General features: G+C 52.7%; 1 protein-coding gene across 3 annotated transcripts in view; it reads right to left on the bottom strand.

Annotated features, from left to right (window-relative positions):
• Window positions 1–2,134: 2,134 nt before the first annotated feature.
• Window positions 2,135–18,189, bottom strand: part of lrrc75a (leucine rich repeat containing 75A) — an 85,575-nt gene continuing 69,520 nt past the window's right edge. The window contains exons 4-5 of one of the 3 annotated variants that reach the window (XR_010968807.1): window positions 16,671–17,442; window positions 2,135–2,496 (exon numbers count right to left, since the gene is read on the bottom strand). Coding sequence is in view for 2 of the 3 variants with exons in the window: in XM_068010813.1 (XP_067866914.1) it covers window positions 16,839–17,442 (604 nt within the window). In the remaining variant the exon portion in view is untranslated. Of the gene's footprint in view, window positions 2,497–13,311; window positions 17,443–18,189 lie in introns of those variants that run through there. The other 2 variants (XM_068010813.1, XM_068010812.1) reach the window with 2 other exon arrangements.

The raw sequence follows: 18,189 nt of genomic DNA, 5'->3' as shown, positions 1-18,189 counted from the left end.
TTACAGTCACTGACACACATAAAAATGACTAAATTACAGTATGCGTCAGTCAAGCACACAGCAGTTGAAATCTAATTGACATCGCATGTTTCCAAGGGGATGGGTGTGCTTATATTTATCCTATCTAAAGCAGTTTGGACTGTTTGTGCTGCCCTGGATAGTGGCGAGAATTTAATTACAAAACCTTCCGAGAATTGAAATGACCTTTTTCCTGTTTCTCTCCTGAAGGAGCTGATTGGGAATGTGATTTATCAAACCCAGGACATTAGCCTGAGAGAGAATAACTGAGCCATGGAAGAACAGGAGGATCCCACGTTCACCTACCACTGGCCCCTGCCCCATTTGCTGAGGCAGCTGGAGCTGAGTGGGTTCTGTATGTGAGGAGTGGGGGTGGGGTGTACCTGCAATGCACAGTTGTGATACCACCTCAACAGAATCCACACTCCACAATTCAAAAGGTGTGATCACACTTCAAAAATACTTCATTGGCTAGAAAACACTTTCGGACCGACTGGGGTTACGAAAGCCACTACAGAAATGCAAATTTCTTTATCTTTTCCTTTAGCAAACCTGACCAATTCTTGCAGCTGACCTGTTTCAATAAAACCTCCCTCCCTTTCTATACTTCAGGGATAAAGGACATTACCTCGACATAATAACAAATTGTTTATCTTTTTGTTTTGGGGAGGGAAGCAATATCTATTTCGCACCTTTCATCCAGCTGCCTTTTCAAAACTTCTGACAAAATACTTTGTTTCAGAATCCCATTCAGAAAGGTGATTAAAGCCACAGAGAGCATTTTCAAAAGAATCCCCAGGGTGATGTGATGGGGGCGGCTGTGGTGTGAGATGCAAAGCCACAACAGAAATGCAAATTTCTTTATCTTTTCCTTTAGAACTGAACTGCAGAAAATGTTGCAGCCTATGAGTGCACAGCAAGATCCCACAAACAGTAATGTGAAAATAAAGAGATCATCTGCTTTTAGTGCATTCCCTAAGTACTGACTCCCGAAGTGCAGCACTCCCGAAGTACTGACCCTCCGACACTGCAGCACTCCCTCAGTACTGACCCTCCGACACTGCAGCGCTCCCTCAGTACTGACCCTCCAACAGTGCAGCACTCCCTCAGTACTGTCCCTCCGACAGTGCAGCACTCCCTCAGTACTGACCCTCCGATAATGCAGCACTCCCTCAGTACTGACCCTCCGACAGTGCAGCAGTCCCTCAGTACTGACCCTCCGATAATGCAGCACTCCCTCAGTACTGACTCTCCAACAGTGCAGCACTCCCTCAGTACTGACCCCCCGACAGTGCAGCACTCCCTCAGTACTGACCCTCCGACAGTGCAGGACTCCCTCAATACTGACCCTCCAACGGTGCAGCACTCCTTTAGTACTGACCCTCCAACAGTGCAGCACTCCCTCAGTACTGTCCCTCCGACAGTGCAGCCCTCCCTCAGTACTGACCCTCCGATAATGCAGCACTCCCTCAGTACTGATCCTCCAACAGTGCAGCACTCCCTCAGTACTGATCCTCTGACAATGCAGCACTCCCTCAGTACTGACCCTCCGACAGTGCAGCATTCCCTCAGTACTGATCCTCTGACAATGCAGCACTCCCTCAGTACTGACCCTCTGACAATGCAGCACTCCCTCAGCACTGACCCTCCGACAATGCAGCACTCCCTCAGTACTGACCGTCTGACAATGCAGCACTCCCTCAGCACTGACCCTCTGACAATGCAGCACTCCCTCAGTACTGACCCTCTGACAATGCAGCACTCCCTCAGTACTGACCCTCTGACAATGCAGCACTCCCTCAGCACTGAGCCTCTGACAATGCAGCACTCCCTCAGTACTGACCCTCCGACAGTGCAGCACTCCCTCAGTACTGACCCTCTGACAATGCAGCACTCCCTCAGTACTGACCCTCTGACAATGCAGCACTCCCTCAGTACTGACCCTCCGACAGTGCAGCACTCCCTCAGTACTGACCCTCTGACAATGCAGCACTCCCTCAGTACTGACCCTCCGACCGTGCAGCACTCCCTCAGTACTGACCCTCTGACAATGCAGTGCTACCTCAGTTTCAAGCTGTGTTGATTACGATTCGAGGAACAATTTATTTCAGGACCTATCAGTTCAAGTGTGACATTCCAGCATACACTCCACATGATTTTCTCCACAAATTGGGGAAAGTTCTCCACCGGAAGCTTCCAGTGGAATGGTGATTCCTCACCCGAGGTTCTGCTCCAGACCACCAGGGTATAATAAGGAAGAGAGGAGTTTCTGAGCAACTCAAGGACTGTTGGTTCAACAGGTGACATCAGTTAACCGCAGCTAATTGTACTGTGAGGGGACTTTGTGAGGCTGTGTTCACCTGGAGTGTTGGCAATCAGTCAGAATCCTGTCTCTCTAACCTCAGTGACTCGTTCTGCCATCTACCTTGGCTGGAGTTTTCATTCATTGCTGTGTTTTCTCAGTCACTGAGATTTCTCCTGTGCAGAAGAAAGGGTATGGGCAAATTAAACATTTCACAGTAATTTGATTATATTTATCCCCAAATACATAAAATCGATCAAAATAGGAGCTGAATGTATGACTTTAAAATAAAACAACCAGTTCATTAATGTCCTTTAGGGAAGGAAACCTGCTGTCCTTACCTGGTCTGGGCCTATATGTGACTCCTGTCCCACACCAACCTGGCTAACTCTTCACTGCCCTCTGAAAGAGGTCCAGCAAGCCCCTCAATTATATCAAATTGGTCTTAGGGCTACTTACAATGGGCAATTTTTTTTTTGGGGGGGGTATAGGTGTCATTTGCAAGACTGGCATTTATTACCCATCCCTAGTTGCCCCTTGGGAAGGAGATAGAACATAAGAGATAGGAGCAGGAGGAGGCCATTCAGCCCCTGAGCCTGCTATGCCATTCAATAGGATCATGGCTGATCTGATTGTGGCCTGAATTCCACTTTCGTGCCCCCCCAATAATCCTCGACTCCTTGATAAGTATTGGCTTTCCCAACGAGGCCTGTGCCAGCTCATATCATATCATCCCACTTTATCTGGAGACTGTATTTGGTCTCTAAACTTAGAATTAACAAACTTAAATTTAAAATATGCAAAGTTTCTATTTTCTGTCATTATTTAGTTAAATATAAAAACTCAAGATTCCTCGGGAAGGAGAGCTACAGAACTGTTTGAACAGGGAGTGTCCAACCTTTTCATGTGAAGGGCAGATTACAAATTATATCCAACATCGGGGGCCAGTGAGCAAATATGGGAAGAATAAAGGCAATAGAAATCTATCTTCGAACAAAGAACAGTACAGCACAGGAACAGGCCATTCGGCCCTCCAAGCCTGCACCGATCTTGATGCCTTTACTATTAATCAAAAACAACAAACAATGTGCATTTTTGTGAACAAGCTTTAAATAAGAATAATTTAATTTACTATGTTGAACACTGATTTAGTGAGATACCTGGCATTGTATTTGCTTGCACAAGTAGTCAAAGTCTGCCCGCACACGCTGTAGCGATGTGGAGTATTCCAGATCGATGTCCATCTGTCAGGAGTGATCGTGATCACTCTCTCTCTCTCTCTCTGTCTCTCTGTGTCTGTCTGTCTCTCTCTGCCTCTCTGTGTCTGTCTGTCTCTCTCTGTCTCTCTGTGTCTGTCTGTCTCTCTGTGTCTGCCTCTCTCTGCCTCTCTGTGTCTGTCTGTCTCTCTGCCTCTCTTTGCCTCTCTCTGCCTCTGTCTGTCTCTCTCTGCCTCTCTACCTCTGAGTCTGTCTCTCTCTACCTCTGTCTCTCTACCTCTCTGTGTCTGTCCCTGTCTCTCTCTACCTCTGAGTCTGTCTCTCTCTCTCTGTCTCTCTCTATCTCTCTGTGTCTGTGTCTCTCTCTATCTATCTCTCTCTCTGTCTGTCTCTCTCACTCTGTCTGTCTCTGTCTGTCTCTCTCACTCTCTCTGTCTGTCTCTATCTGTCTCTCTCTCTCTGTCTCTCTGTGTCTGTCTGTCTCTGTGTCTGTCTGTGTGTGTGTCTCTCTCTCTGTCTCTGTGTCTCTCTACCTCTCTGTGTGTGTCTCTCTCTACCTCTCTGTGTCTCTACCTCTCTGTGTGTCTCTCTCTCTACCTCTGTGTCTTTCTGTGTCTCTCTCTGTCTCTCTTTCTCTGTGTGTCTCTCTCTCTACCTCTCTGTGTCTCTCTCTGTCTGTCTGTCTATCTCTGTCTCTCTCTTTCTCTACCTCTCTGTGTGTCTCTCTCTATCTCTGTGTGTGTCTCTCTCTGTCTGTCTCTCTCCACCTCTCTGTGTGTCTCTCTCTCTACCTCTCTGTGCCTGTCTCTATCTATCTCTCTGTGTCTCTACCTCTCTCTGTGTGTCTCTCTCTACCTCTGTGTCTCTCTCTGTCTGTCTCTCTCTCTGTCTCTGTGTCTCTCTGTCTCTCTCTCTCTACCTCTCTGTCTCTCTCTGTCTCTCTCTCTCTGTCTCTCTGTCTGTGTGTGTGTCTCTCTCTACCTCTCTGTGTGTCTCTCTCTACCTCTCTGTGTCTCTCTCTGTCTCTCTCTTTCTCTACCTCTCTGTGTGTCTCTCTCTATCTCTCTGTGTGTGTCTCTCTCTGTCTGTCTCTCTCTACCTCTCTGTATGTGTCTCTCGCTACCTCTCTGTGCCTGTCTCTATCTATCTCTCTGTGCCTGTCTCTCTATCTGTGTGTCTCTCTGTATCTTTGTGTGTCTCTCTCTCTACCTCTCTATCTCTGTCTCTCTACCTCTCTCTGTCTATCTCTGTGTGTATCTCTCTCTACCTCTCTGTCTCTCTGTGTCTGTCTCTCTCTATCTCTCTGTGTCTGTCTCTCTCTATCTGTCTCTCTCTACCTCTCTGTGCCTGTCTCGCTCTAGCTCTCTGTGTCTCTCTCTCTATCTCTCTGTGTGTCTCTCTCTATCTCTCTGTGTCTCTCTCTCTATCTGTGTCTCTCTCTCTATCTCTCTGTGTGTGTCTCTCTCTATCTCTCTGTCTCTGTCTCTCTACCTCTCTACCTCTCTGTCTATCTGTCTCTCTCTCTACCTCTGTCTCTGTGTCTGTCTCTCTCTATCTCTGTGTGTCTCTCTCTCTACCTCTCTGTCTCTCTGTGTCTGTCCCTCTCTATCTCTGTGTCTGTCTCTCTCTATCTCTCTGTGTCTCTCTCTCTATGTCTCTCTCTCTCTACCTCTCTGTGTGTGTCTCTCTCTACCTCTCTGTGTCTGTCCCTCTCCACCTCTCTGTGTCTGTCTCTCTCCACCTCTCTGTCTCTCCCTCTCTGTGTCTCTCTCTGTCTGTCTGTCTCTCTGTCTGTCTGTGTCTCTCTCTCTCTACCTCTCTGTGTGTGTCTCTCTCTACCTCTCTGTGTCTCTGTGTGTGTCTCTGTGTGTGTCTCTCTGTCCCTCTACCTCTCTCTGTCTCTGTCTCTCTACCTCTCTCTCTCTCGACCTCTCTCTATCTCTGTGTGTCTCTCTACTTCTCTGTCTCTCTGTGTCTGTCTCTCTCTGTCTCTCTGTGTCTGTCTCTCTCTACCTCTCTCTGTCTATCTCTGTGTGTCTCTCTCTCTACTTCTCTGTCTCTCTGTGTCAGTCTCCCTCTGTGTCTGTCTCTCTCGATCTCTCTGTGTGTCTCTCTCTCTCTCTGTCTGTCTCTCTCTGTCTCTGTTTCTATCTCTCTGTGTCTCTGTTTTCATCTCTCTGTGTCTCTCTCTATCTCTCTCTCTCTATCTCTGTGTCAGTCTCTCTGTGTCAGTCTCTCTCTATCTCTCTGTCTGTCTGTCTCCACTCATTAACCTCCGGGGTCACGGCACTGGGCCGCAGCCATTCGCCATGTAGGCACATGGTGCTCTCTGTCAATCCGGATTACGGTTCCATCCGAAGGGACTACATTTCCCAGCAGGCACTCACTCAGGGAAAACAGCAGGAGCGGGTGATTGTCAGTGGTAGAACTCTTTGGCGGGCTGGAAGAACTTCTCATCCCTGAAGCTGAAAGCCAAGGGCTGAGGGCAAAAACTGTGCAGCAAGGAGGAGGAAGGGCCGAGTACAGTTTACATCTGTGGGCCGGATGGAAAACTTTGGCAGGCCAGATTCTAGACCACGGGCTGTATGTTGGACAACCCGACGTTTGAACCTTCTCTGCAATATAGTCGGAGGAGCTGGGAGACACAGACCTGAGTCATTACTGCACCGCCAGTGGCTGGAGGGTGTACTTACAGTGTGACATGTTTACATAGCAGTTACCATTATATGTGAACTTAGGAATTTAGAAAGTTCACATCAAACCACACCAAAAGGAAGCAATGTTTTGTAGACTGCCCAAGTCCTCACCTGACACCATATACACGTGCTCTCCAACAGCAGATAATTCAGATACAGCATTTTCTGTCAGGGTGCAGGTCCTTTTAATTATCTGCAAAGTATCCTTTCAATATGAAAACACTGGCATATTTAAAACCACAAATTGTATTTCAGAGAGAACTAGACACACCACCATTTCATCGGTTTTATTTCAGCTACAGTGACATTAACAGGGATAAAAATATTCTGTTTGGTAAAAGAGATAAACTGTTTTCAGGGAAATCGATCAACAGGACAGTATAAAACACCAGACATCAGATCAGCTCTCTGTCTCTGTCTCTCTCTGTGGCTCCTCTTTGAGTCCTGATCAATGTTAACCCAAAGTCCTATCGCCCCCTCAGGTGGTTGCAAAAGATCCCAATGCTGCTATTTGGAAGAAGAGTTGTGGGGGGGAGGGGTTCTCCCCGGTGTCCTGGGGCCAATATTTATCCCTCAACCAACATCACTAAAAACAGATTATCAAGTCATTTATCACATTGCTGTTTGTGGAATCTTGCTGTGCACAAATTGGCTGCCACATTTCCTACATTACAACAGTGACCACACTGCAAAAGTACTTCATTGTCTGTGAAGCTCTTTGGGGTGTCCGGAGGCTGTGAAAGGTGCTATAGAAATGTTCTTTCTTTTACTGGTAAAACTCTTTGAAAACTTTCTTTTGATGCCAGGGGCTGAGATCATGTTTTGTTGCTGGAGTAGAGTCTGCCTGATTTAAATATTACTTCTTTGCTGATGTCACAACAGCAGGTTTGCCTCCAACAGGGTTTTATTGTGAATTTGCTGTTTGTAGAATTTAAAGAACTCAGTGCAGAGAAAGAGTAGCAGCACGGGGGTTAGAACTCCCTCTACACTGTCCCCATCAAACACTCCCAGGACAGGTACAGCACGGGGTTTGGCACGGAGGGCATTTCCGAGAGGCGGCTCGGGTTGTGCGGGACCGGCTCCCGAGGAGGGTTTCAGGGCCTGGGTCCAATGAGCAGTTCCGGCCGAGCGGGGGTCAGCTCGGCCGGGATCGCTCCGCACTCCCGAGCCCCCTCGCCACACTCGCCCTCGTCAGCCGGCCGGACACGCCCTGGCGGTCCGCGTTGCCATCTGGCGGCGAGGGGAAACCCCGATGGAGGTCTCTCTACGCGGGAGTTTTCCCCCTTTACATCGGGGACCTGGGGTGGAGGGTGCTGCACAGAGCAGTCCCGTGCAATAGGCTTTTAAGTAGGTTCACGGACTCCCAGGCCACCTGTACTTTCTGCGGCCTGGACGAGTCCGTGTTCCACATTTATACGGAGTGTGCGAGGTTGCAGCCCCTCTTTGAGTATCTGAAGGGGCTGCTCCTCAAATTCTGGCTGCACTTCAGTCCCACGCTCCTGATCTTTGGGCACCCAGTGCGGAGGGGCTTGGGCCGGGAGGAGAATCTCCTCGTCGGTCTGCTCCTGGGCCTGGCCAAGGTGGCAATTCACAGGTCCAGGTTGCGGGCCGTCGGGGGGTCCGTCCTCCCTGATTGCCTGCCCCTCTTCCGCGGTTACGTTCGCGCCCGGGTGTCCCTGGAAAAGGAGCATGCGGTGTCCGCCGGTACGCTTGAGGCCTTCCGCGACCGGTGGGCACCGCAGGGACTGGAGTGCATTGTCAACGCCGAGAATGGCATTTTAATTTGAGTTTTTTTTTATTTATCTGGTTTTAATAAAGTTATTTTTAAAAAAAACGGGGTTAGATACCGAGTAAAGCTCCCTCTACACTGTCCCCATCAAACACTCCCAGGACAGGTACAGCACAGGGGTTAGATACCGAGTAAAGCTCCCTCTACACTGTCCCCATCAAACACTCCCAGGACAGGTACAGCACTGGGGTTAGCTGCCCACTGATTTGGGAGCCTGAGTGCATCAACGAGGTGCAGCTGACAGTGCTGGTGGCAGTTGGAGGTTGCAGAGGTGGAGAGAGGAGCTACACTAAGCAAGGGAGAGCTTCTACAAACAAGCAGAGGAAAACTCCAACAACAATCACCTTTAAAAGAAAAGAAAGTGACATTCTTTTTTTGTTGGAAACAAGGCTTTGTCTGGAGGTGGGTGCTGAACATCAGTAATTTACTTTGGACTGTTGGGGGAGGAACAAGTGGCTGGAACAACAAGGGGTGGGGCTGCCAATTCAACAGGAATCTGTGCTGCTGCAAAAGCACACAGGAAAGCTCCCTCCCCACCCCAATTGCCAAGCCTGGGTCAGCTGAAGCTGCCCAGCTAAACAGACGGAAGGGGATAGATAGTGCCTGGGCAGCTTCAGCTGACCCAGGTGAAGACGACTCCCCCAACCAGAAGACCGGAAGACCAACTTCAAAGACTGTTTTAAGTGTACTGTGAGCACCACCTCCAGAAAGCAAGTCATCCCTTCCAGCCTGCCTTTGCCTCTCCTCTATTACCTCAGCCTCTCCACTAACCTGTTGTTTGTTTGTTTGTCTTTTCAAATTTTTCTGTGAATCTGTTATTTAGTGTGCAAGTCCACAATTTGGGGTGGGTTTAGCTCTTAGACCCATGGCAAGCCCTTCATCACCGGTGGCGGGGCCCTCTACTACCTACGCAGCTGCAGCTTCTGTGGCTGCCCACGTGGCCCCGTCACCCTTTAAATTATTGACATGCAGCCATGGGGTGAAGAGCTATCCCCACCCCAACATGTCTATTGAGGCCTGCGTTAAGGCAATGGCCATGGTTGTCGGCCCCTCGGCCATTGTTGCGGCCTCAAAGATGTATGGGAAGGCTGTGTTCTTTTTGAGGACCGAGCGGGCGGTGTCCCTGGCCCTGAGTAAAGGGCTCACTGTGGGGGGGACCTTCCTGCCAGTGGACCCTCTGGGGGCCACTGCGCATCGGATAATGTTGTCCAACGTCCCACCCTTCATTCCCAGTGAGCTCCTCCTCCCCCACCTGCACCATCTGGGGGAGGTGAGGTCGGGGATCACCCCAGTCCGGCTTGGTCTTCGGGAGCACAGCCTCCAACATGTCTACTCCTTCCGCCGCCAGTTATTTATGCAGCTGGCGCGGGAGGAGGACACGGAGGGCCAATTTAATGTGGAGTTCCAGGGGACGGCCTACCGCGTCTTTTGGACCTCGGACGGGGCGCGGTGCCACGTCTGCAAGGGGGTGGGGCATGTTCGGAAGAACTGCCCCAACCTCCCGGCCGCCAGCTCCACCTCGGCGGCCCAGAGTGGTTCCACAGCACCTCCTCCCACTCCCCCCGCACATCCAACAGACACCGCTCAGTCGGTTCCGGAGGCTGTGGTTTTCACAGCCTCTGGCGGGGAGGGGAGCGTCCGTCCGAGCGGAAGGAAGACGCGGGGAAAAAAGAAACATCGTGAGGCGCGTCCCCTGGACACTTTGACTCAACCCGAGCCTGAGCTCAGCCCAAAGCCCATTCCCATGGAATCCACCTGTCCCAGGGCTGGGCTCAGGCCCAGGGTGACGAAAAAAGGAAAAAAGGGTGCGGAGGCGGAGGCCTCTGATGACATGGAGGTCTCTGAGTCTCCGCGCCCAAGTGCGAAAAAGAGGAGAAGGCACCCCTCCACAGAAATAACACAGGGCCCTGAGGTGCAGAGCCCATCTGTTGGAGGGGAGCTGCCTCCTGTTTCTGGTCCTCAGGTGCCCCCTACCGCCACCACCAAGGCTGCAAAGTCCGGGCAGGTGCTCCCTATTCCTCAGGATGGAGGGGAGGGGATGGCCCCGGTACGTGAGGCCCCTCCTGAAGGAGTAAGTGGGGCCCTGCTTGTGGTGGGGGAGCCTGGGGAAACCGCCCATTCCGCCACTGCTACTGGGTTGGGTGTCCTGAATGAAGGGGAGGGCGAGGCCCCAGAGGGTCGGGCCTCCCAGCCGGAGTCCACCACCAACCAGGAGACACCCGACCCAGTTATAACTGAGAATGCTGCCCCATCTGCTGGGCCTGTGGGTGCTGGCGGAGCGGGAGATGGCCTCCTCTCGCCGCCTCCAGTCTCGGCTCCGGCTGGTTTCCCGGAGTCCGGAACTTCTGTCTCCCCTGGACCAGTCATTGGCCTGGGGATGGAGGTGGAGGGGGGTCCTGAACCGCTGGTGCCTACAGGCTCCAGTTTCACAATAGAACCCAGAGAGGACTCCTCCGCCATCGATCCTGGGGGTGGGATCGTGACGGAGGCGGGACCAGCTGGCGCGGCCGGGACGTCCGCCCCACAGTGTGTGGTGGATGTGTCGGCTGCTGGCGGTGACGACCCGGAGGAGGATGGGGATTCGGTGCGGGGCACGGAGGATGATCTTGATTCCATCGCCAGTGAGGTGGTGGAGTCCCTCGTGCCTCCCACCGAATCTCCTCTCATCCCCACGGCGGAACTCCGGGATTTCCTCGCGGCTTGCAGAGGTTGCCGCAATAAAGTTCAGCTGGCCCTCGACCGTTGGTCGAATCTGGCGCTGATCATCCAGTCCGTCCGTGCCGCCCTTAAGATAGCGGGCAAGCGCGCGGACGTGAAACTGGTTGAGAGGCGCCGTTTTAATGTGTTCCTCAATGGGTTGCTGGGGGAGTGGAGGGCCAGGTGCACTTCCACTCCCTCCTCACAGTGAGCTGTTGGTGACGGGTTTTAAGTACCTTTGACATGAAGATAACCATAGCCAGCCTCAACATCAACGGCAGCAGGGGGTCTCACCGCAGATTTCACAATCTCTCAGTCCTTAGGGAAGGGAGATACGCGGTGAGCTTTCTGCAGGAAACCCACACCGTTCCGGGAGACGAAGCCACCTGGCTCCTGGAGTGGCAGGGTGGGGTCTACATGAGTCACCTCACCCCTATTTCTAGTGGGGTGGCTATCTTGTTGGCCCCGACTTTTCAGCCGGAGATCTTGGGGGTCAAGGAGCTAGTGCCGGGCCGCTTGCTCCACCTCGCCGTTCGCCTGGGTAGCGTGCCGCTCCACTTTGTGAACGTGTACGCGCCCAGGCCCGGCGCTTTGCAAGCGCGCTTCTTTGAAGAAGTGTCCGCTCTCTTGAGCTCCATCGATAGCGGCGAGTGCATCATCCTCGGAGGGGATTTTAACTGCACCCTCGAGGTGGGGGATCGCTCCGGTCCCCAGCGCGGCCAAGCGTCGGTGGAGAAGTTGAGGGGACTGATCAGCTCCCTTAACTTGGTGGACGTCTGGCGGAATCTCCATCCCGACTCCAGCGCCTTCACGTGGAGGTCTGGAGGAGGGGGGTCGCGAATCGACCGCCTCTACTTTTCGCAGGCGTACGTCTCCCGCGTTTCGGCAGCCTCCATGCGGCTGGTGCCGTGCTCGGACCACCGGCTGGTGTGGGCGGAGTTCACTCCGCTCCGCACGCGGGCGGGGTCCGCGTACTGGCACTTTAACAACCGGCTGCTGGAGGACGTGCGATTTCGGGACTCGTTCTGTCGATTCTGGGCCGACTGGAGAAGGAAGCAGGGGGGCTTCCCCTCCTTGAGGCTATGGTGGGATGTGGGCAAGACTCACATCCGCGTCTTCTGTCAGGAGTACGCGAAGGGGTCGACCAAAAGGCGGGAAGCCGAGATCGGGCGCCTTGAGAGGGAGGTGCTCGACTTGGAATCCCGCCTCGGTCATGCCGTCGCGGACCCGGCCCTGTGGCAGGCGTACAAAGAGAAGAAGGGCGCGCTGAGGAACCTGCAGCTCATAGGGTCCCGAGGCGCGTACGTGAGGTCGCGGATCCAGATCCTGGAAGATTTGGACCGCGCCTCACCCTTCTTCTACTCGCTGGAAAAATGGCGGGGGGTCCGTAAGCAGCTCGTCGAGCTGCTGGCCGACGACGGATCCTCCATCACGGATCCGGAGGGAATGGGCCTCCTGGTCCGGACGTATTACAGTGCGTTGTTCTCTCCGGATCCGTCCAGCGAGGATGCGCGCAGAGTTTTGTGGGAGGACCTGCCGCAGGTCAGCCCGGAGGGCGCCGAAGGATTGGAGGCTCCGCTCACGTTGGCGGAGCTGACTGGCGCCCTCCACCAGCTCTCGAGGGGCAAATCCCCAGGGCTGGATGGGTTGACCGTGGAGTTCCTCAGGGCGTTCTGGGACGTCCTGGGGGACGATTACGCGCGGGTCCTGGGGGAAAGCCTGGCGACCGGGGAGATGCCCCTCTCGTGGCGCAGGGCGGTCATCGTCCTGCTGCCGAAGAGGGGCGATCTCCGCCTGCTTAAAAACTGGCGTCCGGTCTCCCTCCTCAGCACGGATTATAAGATCTTAGCCCGGACTTTTATACGCTGCCGCAGAGTGTCCAGTCAAAGTTAACGGGTCCTTGATGGCGCCCCTTCGATTTGGGAGAGGAGTGCGTCAGGGGTGCCCCATGTCCGGCCAATTGTATACCATCTGCGTGGAGCCCTTCCTGTGCCTGCTTCGCAGGAGGTTGACGGGATTGGCTCTGCGCGAGCCGGCCATGCGGGTCATCCTCTCGGCTTACGCCGACGACGTGCTCCTCGCAATCACAGATCCCGTTGACTTGCGGAGGATGCGCGACTGCCAGCAGACCTTTTCTGCCGCGTCCTCCGCGAGGATCAATTGGGAGAAATGTTCCGGACTCCTGGTTGGTCAGTGGCGGGTGGACTCCCTGCCGGAGGAGATGACACCTTTTGCACCATGCACCTCCTCTATCTGGGAGTCCACCTTCGCCCCGCTGTGGAAGCCTGGCCGGCAAACTGGCAGGAGTTGGAGGCGAAAGTCACCGCTCGGCTGGGGCGCTGGACAGGCCTGCTCCGAGTGCTTTCCTACAGGGGCCGAGCGTTGGTCATAAACCAACTGGTGGCCTCCATGTTGTGGTTGGTCACTTTGGCCCCGCCCCCTGTATTTGCCACCAAGATCCAGAAGAAACTCGTCAATTTCTTCTGGGGCAAGAGGAAACACTGGGTCTCTGCCGTGGTCCTGAGTCTCCCGATCGAGGAGGGCGGTCAGTCGCTGGTGTGCGTCTGCACCCAGGCTGCGACTCTCCGCCTTCGGACCCTGCAGAGATACCTGTACGTCGAGCATCCTCCCAGATGGTGTGCGCTGGCGACGTATTTTTTCCGCCAGTGTCACTGCCTTCAAGACGACACGCAGCTCCTGGTTGAGTCCGTTAGCCGCGCCTCTCTGAGGGAGTTGCCTGTCTTTTACCGGCATCTATTCCGAGTCTGGAACATGGTTGCCTCCAGTCAGGGCGCTCCCCCGCCGGCGGAGGACAGCCCGTCGGCTGTCCGGGCGGCCGACTCCGGGGACGGTCCGGCGTGCGGAGGAGTAGCCGAAACCCCTGGGACGCCCCTCACTGCGGGTGGCGAGGGGGCTCGGGAGTGCGGGGCGATCCCGGCCGAGCTGACCCCCGCTCGGCTGGAACTGCTCATCGGACCCAGGCCCCGAAACCCTCCTCGGGAGCTGGTCCCGCACAACCCGTGCCGCCTCTCGGAAATGCCCTCCGTGCCATTCCAATCGGCGCGGAGGGGTTTCCTGTACGGGCTGCTCCTGCACACTCTCCACTTCCTCCCCTCGTCAGCCGGCCGGACACGCCCTGGCGGTCCGCGTTGCCATCTGGCGGCGAGGGGAAACCCCGATGGAGGTCTCTCTACGCGGGAGTCTTCCCCCTTTACATCGGGGACTTGGGGTGGAGGGTGCTGCACACAGCAGTCCCGTGCAATAGACTTTTAAGTAGGTTCACGGACTCCCAGGCCGCCTGTACTTTCTGCGGCCTGGACGAGTCCGTGTTCCACATTTATACGGAGTGTGCGAGGTTGCAGCCCCTATTTGAGTATCTGAAGGGGCTGCTCCTCAAATTCTGGCTGCACGCTCCTGATCTTTGGGCACCCAGTGCGGAGGGGCTTGGGCCGGGAGGAGGATCTCCTCGTCGGTCTGCTCCTGGGCCTGGCCAAGTTGGCAATTCACAGGTCCAGGCTGCGGGCCTTCGGGGGTTCCGTCCTCCCCGATTGCCTGCCCCTCTTCCGCGGTTCCGTTCGCGCCCGGGTGTCCCTGGAGAAGGAGTATGCGGTGTCCGCCGGTACGCTTGAGGCCTTCCGCGACCGGTGGGCACCGCAGGGACTGGAGTGCATCGTCGACGCCGAGAATGGCATTTTAATTTGAGTTTTTGGATTATTTATCTGGTGTTAATAAAGTTATTTTAAAAATGTAAATATGTACATAAAGGGGGCCTGAGGGATAAAGGTCAACTTAAAAAAAAACGGGCGTTAGTTACACAGTGAAGCATTCGTGTGACATTCTCATTTCCCATATCACTGAATGAGAATTTTGTGCCCAATCCAGACTAGATTTGTGCTGTGTTCACTAACAAACCAACTCACTGCCTGCTGGAGTCACACAGGCACCTGGTGGAGGCTTTCCCAGTGCAGTGATTCACCTCAATCTGCAGTAAGGAAGGAGTGAAAGGCCGAAGATGATATTCGGACAGGCGACAAAAGATTGGTCAAAGAGGTAGGTTTCAAGGAGTGTCTTAAAGGAGAGAGGGGTGGAGAGGTTTAGGGAGGGAATTCCAGAGTTTGGGGCCCAGGCAGCTGAAGGTACAGCCATCAATAGTGGAGCGATTAAAATCAGGGATGCAGAAGAGGCCAGAATTGAAGGAGTGCAGAGATCCCGGAGGGTTGTGGGGCTGGAGGAGGTTCTGGAAATAGGGAGGGACAAGGCCATGGAGGGATTTGAAAACAGGTTGAGAATTTTAAACCTGAGACATTGCTGAACCAGGAGCCAATGTAGATCAGTGAGCTCAGTGGTGATGGGTGAATGGGATTTGGTACGAGCAGCAGAGTTTTCGATGAGTTTGTGGCAGAAAGCAAAGACAATGGGTTTGACCTTTACAATTCCAGTGTTTAATTAGAGGAAATCTCTGCTCATCCAGGACTGGATGTCAGACAAGCAGTCTGACAAATCAAAGAGAGTGACGGGTTTGGAAGAAGTAATGGTGAGGTACAGCTGGGTAGCATCAGTGTACATGTGAAACTGATGCTTTTTCGGGTGATGTCACCGAGGGGGAGCATGTAAATGAGAACTAGGAGGGAGCTGAGGATCGATCCTTGGGGGACACCAGAGGTAACGGTGTGGGAGCAGGAAGAGAAACCATTGCAGGTGAGTCTCTGGCTCCAATTAGATAGATAAGAATGGAACCAGGTGAGAGCAGTCCCACCCAGCTGGACGACAATGGAGAGGCCTTGGAGGAGAATAATGTGGTCACTGTGTCAAAGGCTGCAGACAGATCGAGAAAGATGAGGAGGGAAAGTTTACCTTAGTCACAGTCACAGAGGATGTCATTAGTGACTTTAGTAAGAGCTATTTCTGTAGTGTGATAGGGGCAGAAACCTGATTGGAAGGATACGGACATGGAGTTCTGGGAAAGGTGGACACGGATTTGGGAGGTGACAACACGTTCAAGGAGTTTGGGGAGGAAAGGGAGTTTGGAGATGTGGCAGTCATTTACAAGGATGGAAGGGGTCAAAGGTTTTTTTTTGAGGTTAGAATGATTTGAAAGTGAAGGGGACAGTACCTGAGGAGAGGAAACCTTTTACAATTATCAGCTAACATTAAAATGAAAGAATATTTCTTTCCACTGAGAGGCCCTAACTGATGGAGCAGACAAACATTGAGTGGTCTAAGTACCAACTCTGGTGAAGGATTCAAAATGGATAGAATTATGGTTGTGCCAGTTAAACAGAGGATAGAAATGTAGGGTAAAAGAGCAATGAATGAAGGGAAATGAGGACATTCAACAGCAGAAGATTAACGGAGGAATCAGTAACGTGGTCCTGGGTGAGAGATTTCTCCAACGGGAATCGTTTTCTGCTATTGCAACTCATCAAGGGGGGCGTTTGGGAGGCTGCAACTGGCTTCAGTCCCTGGGAGCAGGAAGGGAACATCAGCCAGGATTCATTCACCAACCTGGTGAACGCAGCAGGATCTCCCTCTGGTGAGGACAGGATTGGCTTTTACTCAGAGATGTGTGTCAGTTATGTGATGACAGTTTATATGGCCACTGATTCAATGCCCATGCAGCAGGAAAAAGGTCAGGCTAGAGAGGCTGAGGACAGGGTGCTGGGGGCAGCCCGGTCACAGAGGTTTTAAAGCTCTATTAGCTCAGCCTCCTGGAGCAGGACTGAGTCCTGGAGTAACAGAGATCAGGATCAAGAGTGCCCATTGGCTGAGAGGCACTGGAGCAAGAGCCCTTCCCCACCACTCACAAACCGAGCCTCCTTGGTTTATTCAGTCCCAATAACTGTTCATTTTCGGTTATGCTGATTACAGAGAGTGACTGGAAAGGAAGGCAAGTTTTTTTTTGAATAAAATCTAACAAAATGCAGGTCCTTAATTGAAGAGCAGGAACTAACCGAAAGCAGGTTCTGCACTGGTTCCTGGACTTTCGTAGCATGTTGCCTTCACCTTGGGCTCATTAACCTATCAATGCTTCTCGTCTCTGTTCAGATCTTGCACATTTCCCACATGATATGTCCTGCCAATCCAGCCAATGAAACGGCCCCAAGTCTGTGCTGCATGTGTCAGGTCTGATTGGCCAGTGAGTCATCCTTGGGTGCGACAGCCTCTTCTACCTCTAAACCATCACACCTCGTGGCTGCACTGGCCTGGGGATGAAGATGAGACCTCACCCCCTGTGGTGACCCCATCCCGTCGCCCAGGCTGTCACACGGGTCGGCCTCAGGGTTCTCCGGGTCACTGCCTTGGCCCTCCCCGAACTCCAAGATGGTGGGCAGGTTTCCATGCTTCGGGCTGCGCCTCCGCAGGCTGACAAGGAAGGGTTGAGGCAGTGAGTAAATATCGACATTGTTACCCAGGTCAATCCAGGTGATGCTGGGGAACTTCTCCAGGTCCTTCAGGGTCTCTGTTAGCTCCCTCAGTATACTCCTGGTCAGCTTGTTCCCATTCAAGGACAGAGTGTTGAGATGAGGGAGGGCACTGAGGGTGGGCAATAGCTGCAGGAAACCTTCATCTGTCAGCTCAGTAAAGCACAGCTCCACACTGCAGATCAGCTCCTGATTCTGCTGCAAGTACACGGCTGTTCGTTCGATATCCTTGGATGTCAGTGTAATTCCCGATAAATCCATGGTCTCATTTATCGGGGTCCCAGACAGGGCAGCTTTCAGACTGGAAGGAAAATAAATGATTGATCAGAAAATGTGAGGGGATCAAGTTAGTGTTTAAGGAGCAAATGACCAGGCAACTGGATTAAGTGAAAAATATTGGAATATCTACTGCAAAAAAATGAGCACAGATCCACCGTGTGCTGCCCATGTAGACTCTCCCCAAGACAGACTCTACCCAGGGAGCAGGCAGAAACTTTAATCAGATTAAAATGGGAATTAAAAGGAGACAGAAAGTTGGTTATTCTCTGCAACAACAGGCAGGAAACAATCAATCGGACAGAAAAGAGTTTGTTAGGTGGGACAGTAAACGAGGACTGGCTAGTTATTCTCTGTGTGTCCCGATCTGTTTCACCCTTTTTTTTAATTCTGCTATTTTTCTCGATACTGATTGATCAGACAGAGTGGGGGAGGGGTTTAATCGATTGGCTAACTTGCCGGGGATGATGATTGGTTCAGACTGTCAGACTGTTCCAGTGCAGCTCAGTGGATTTGTCCTTTCCTGTTTATCTCATTTGAAAGTGTGTATTTCTGTCATTTAGACATGGCCTGACTCACATTCAAACCAGAGACATAGTGTTTGAAGGAGCTACTCTCAGTGGCAATAAACCCAGTGTGGATAGCGATGGGACAGTGAAGGCAGAAGTCAACATATCCTCCCGAATTGAAGCTATTTTGAAAATGCAGTTGCTGATCAGAGCCAACAGCTGGTGAGGAAGCAAAGTGGGGGGGTCACCGATGAGCCGGTCCT

This window comes from Heterodontus francisci, chromosome 30, assembly GCF_036365525.1.
Source record: "Heterodontus francisci isolate sHetFra1 chromosome 30, sHetFra1.hap1, whole genome shotgun sequence".
Taxonomy (NCBI): Eukaryota; Metazoa; Chordata; class Chondrichthyes; order Heterodontiformes; family Heterodontidae; genus Heterodontus; species Heterodontus francisci.
The sequence above is the reverse complement of the archived record's forward strand: the minus strand, read 5'-3'. Positions and strand labels throughout refer to the sequence as shown.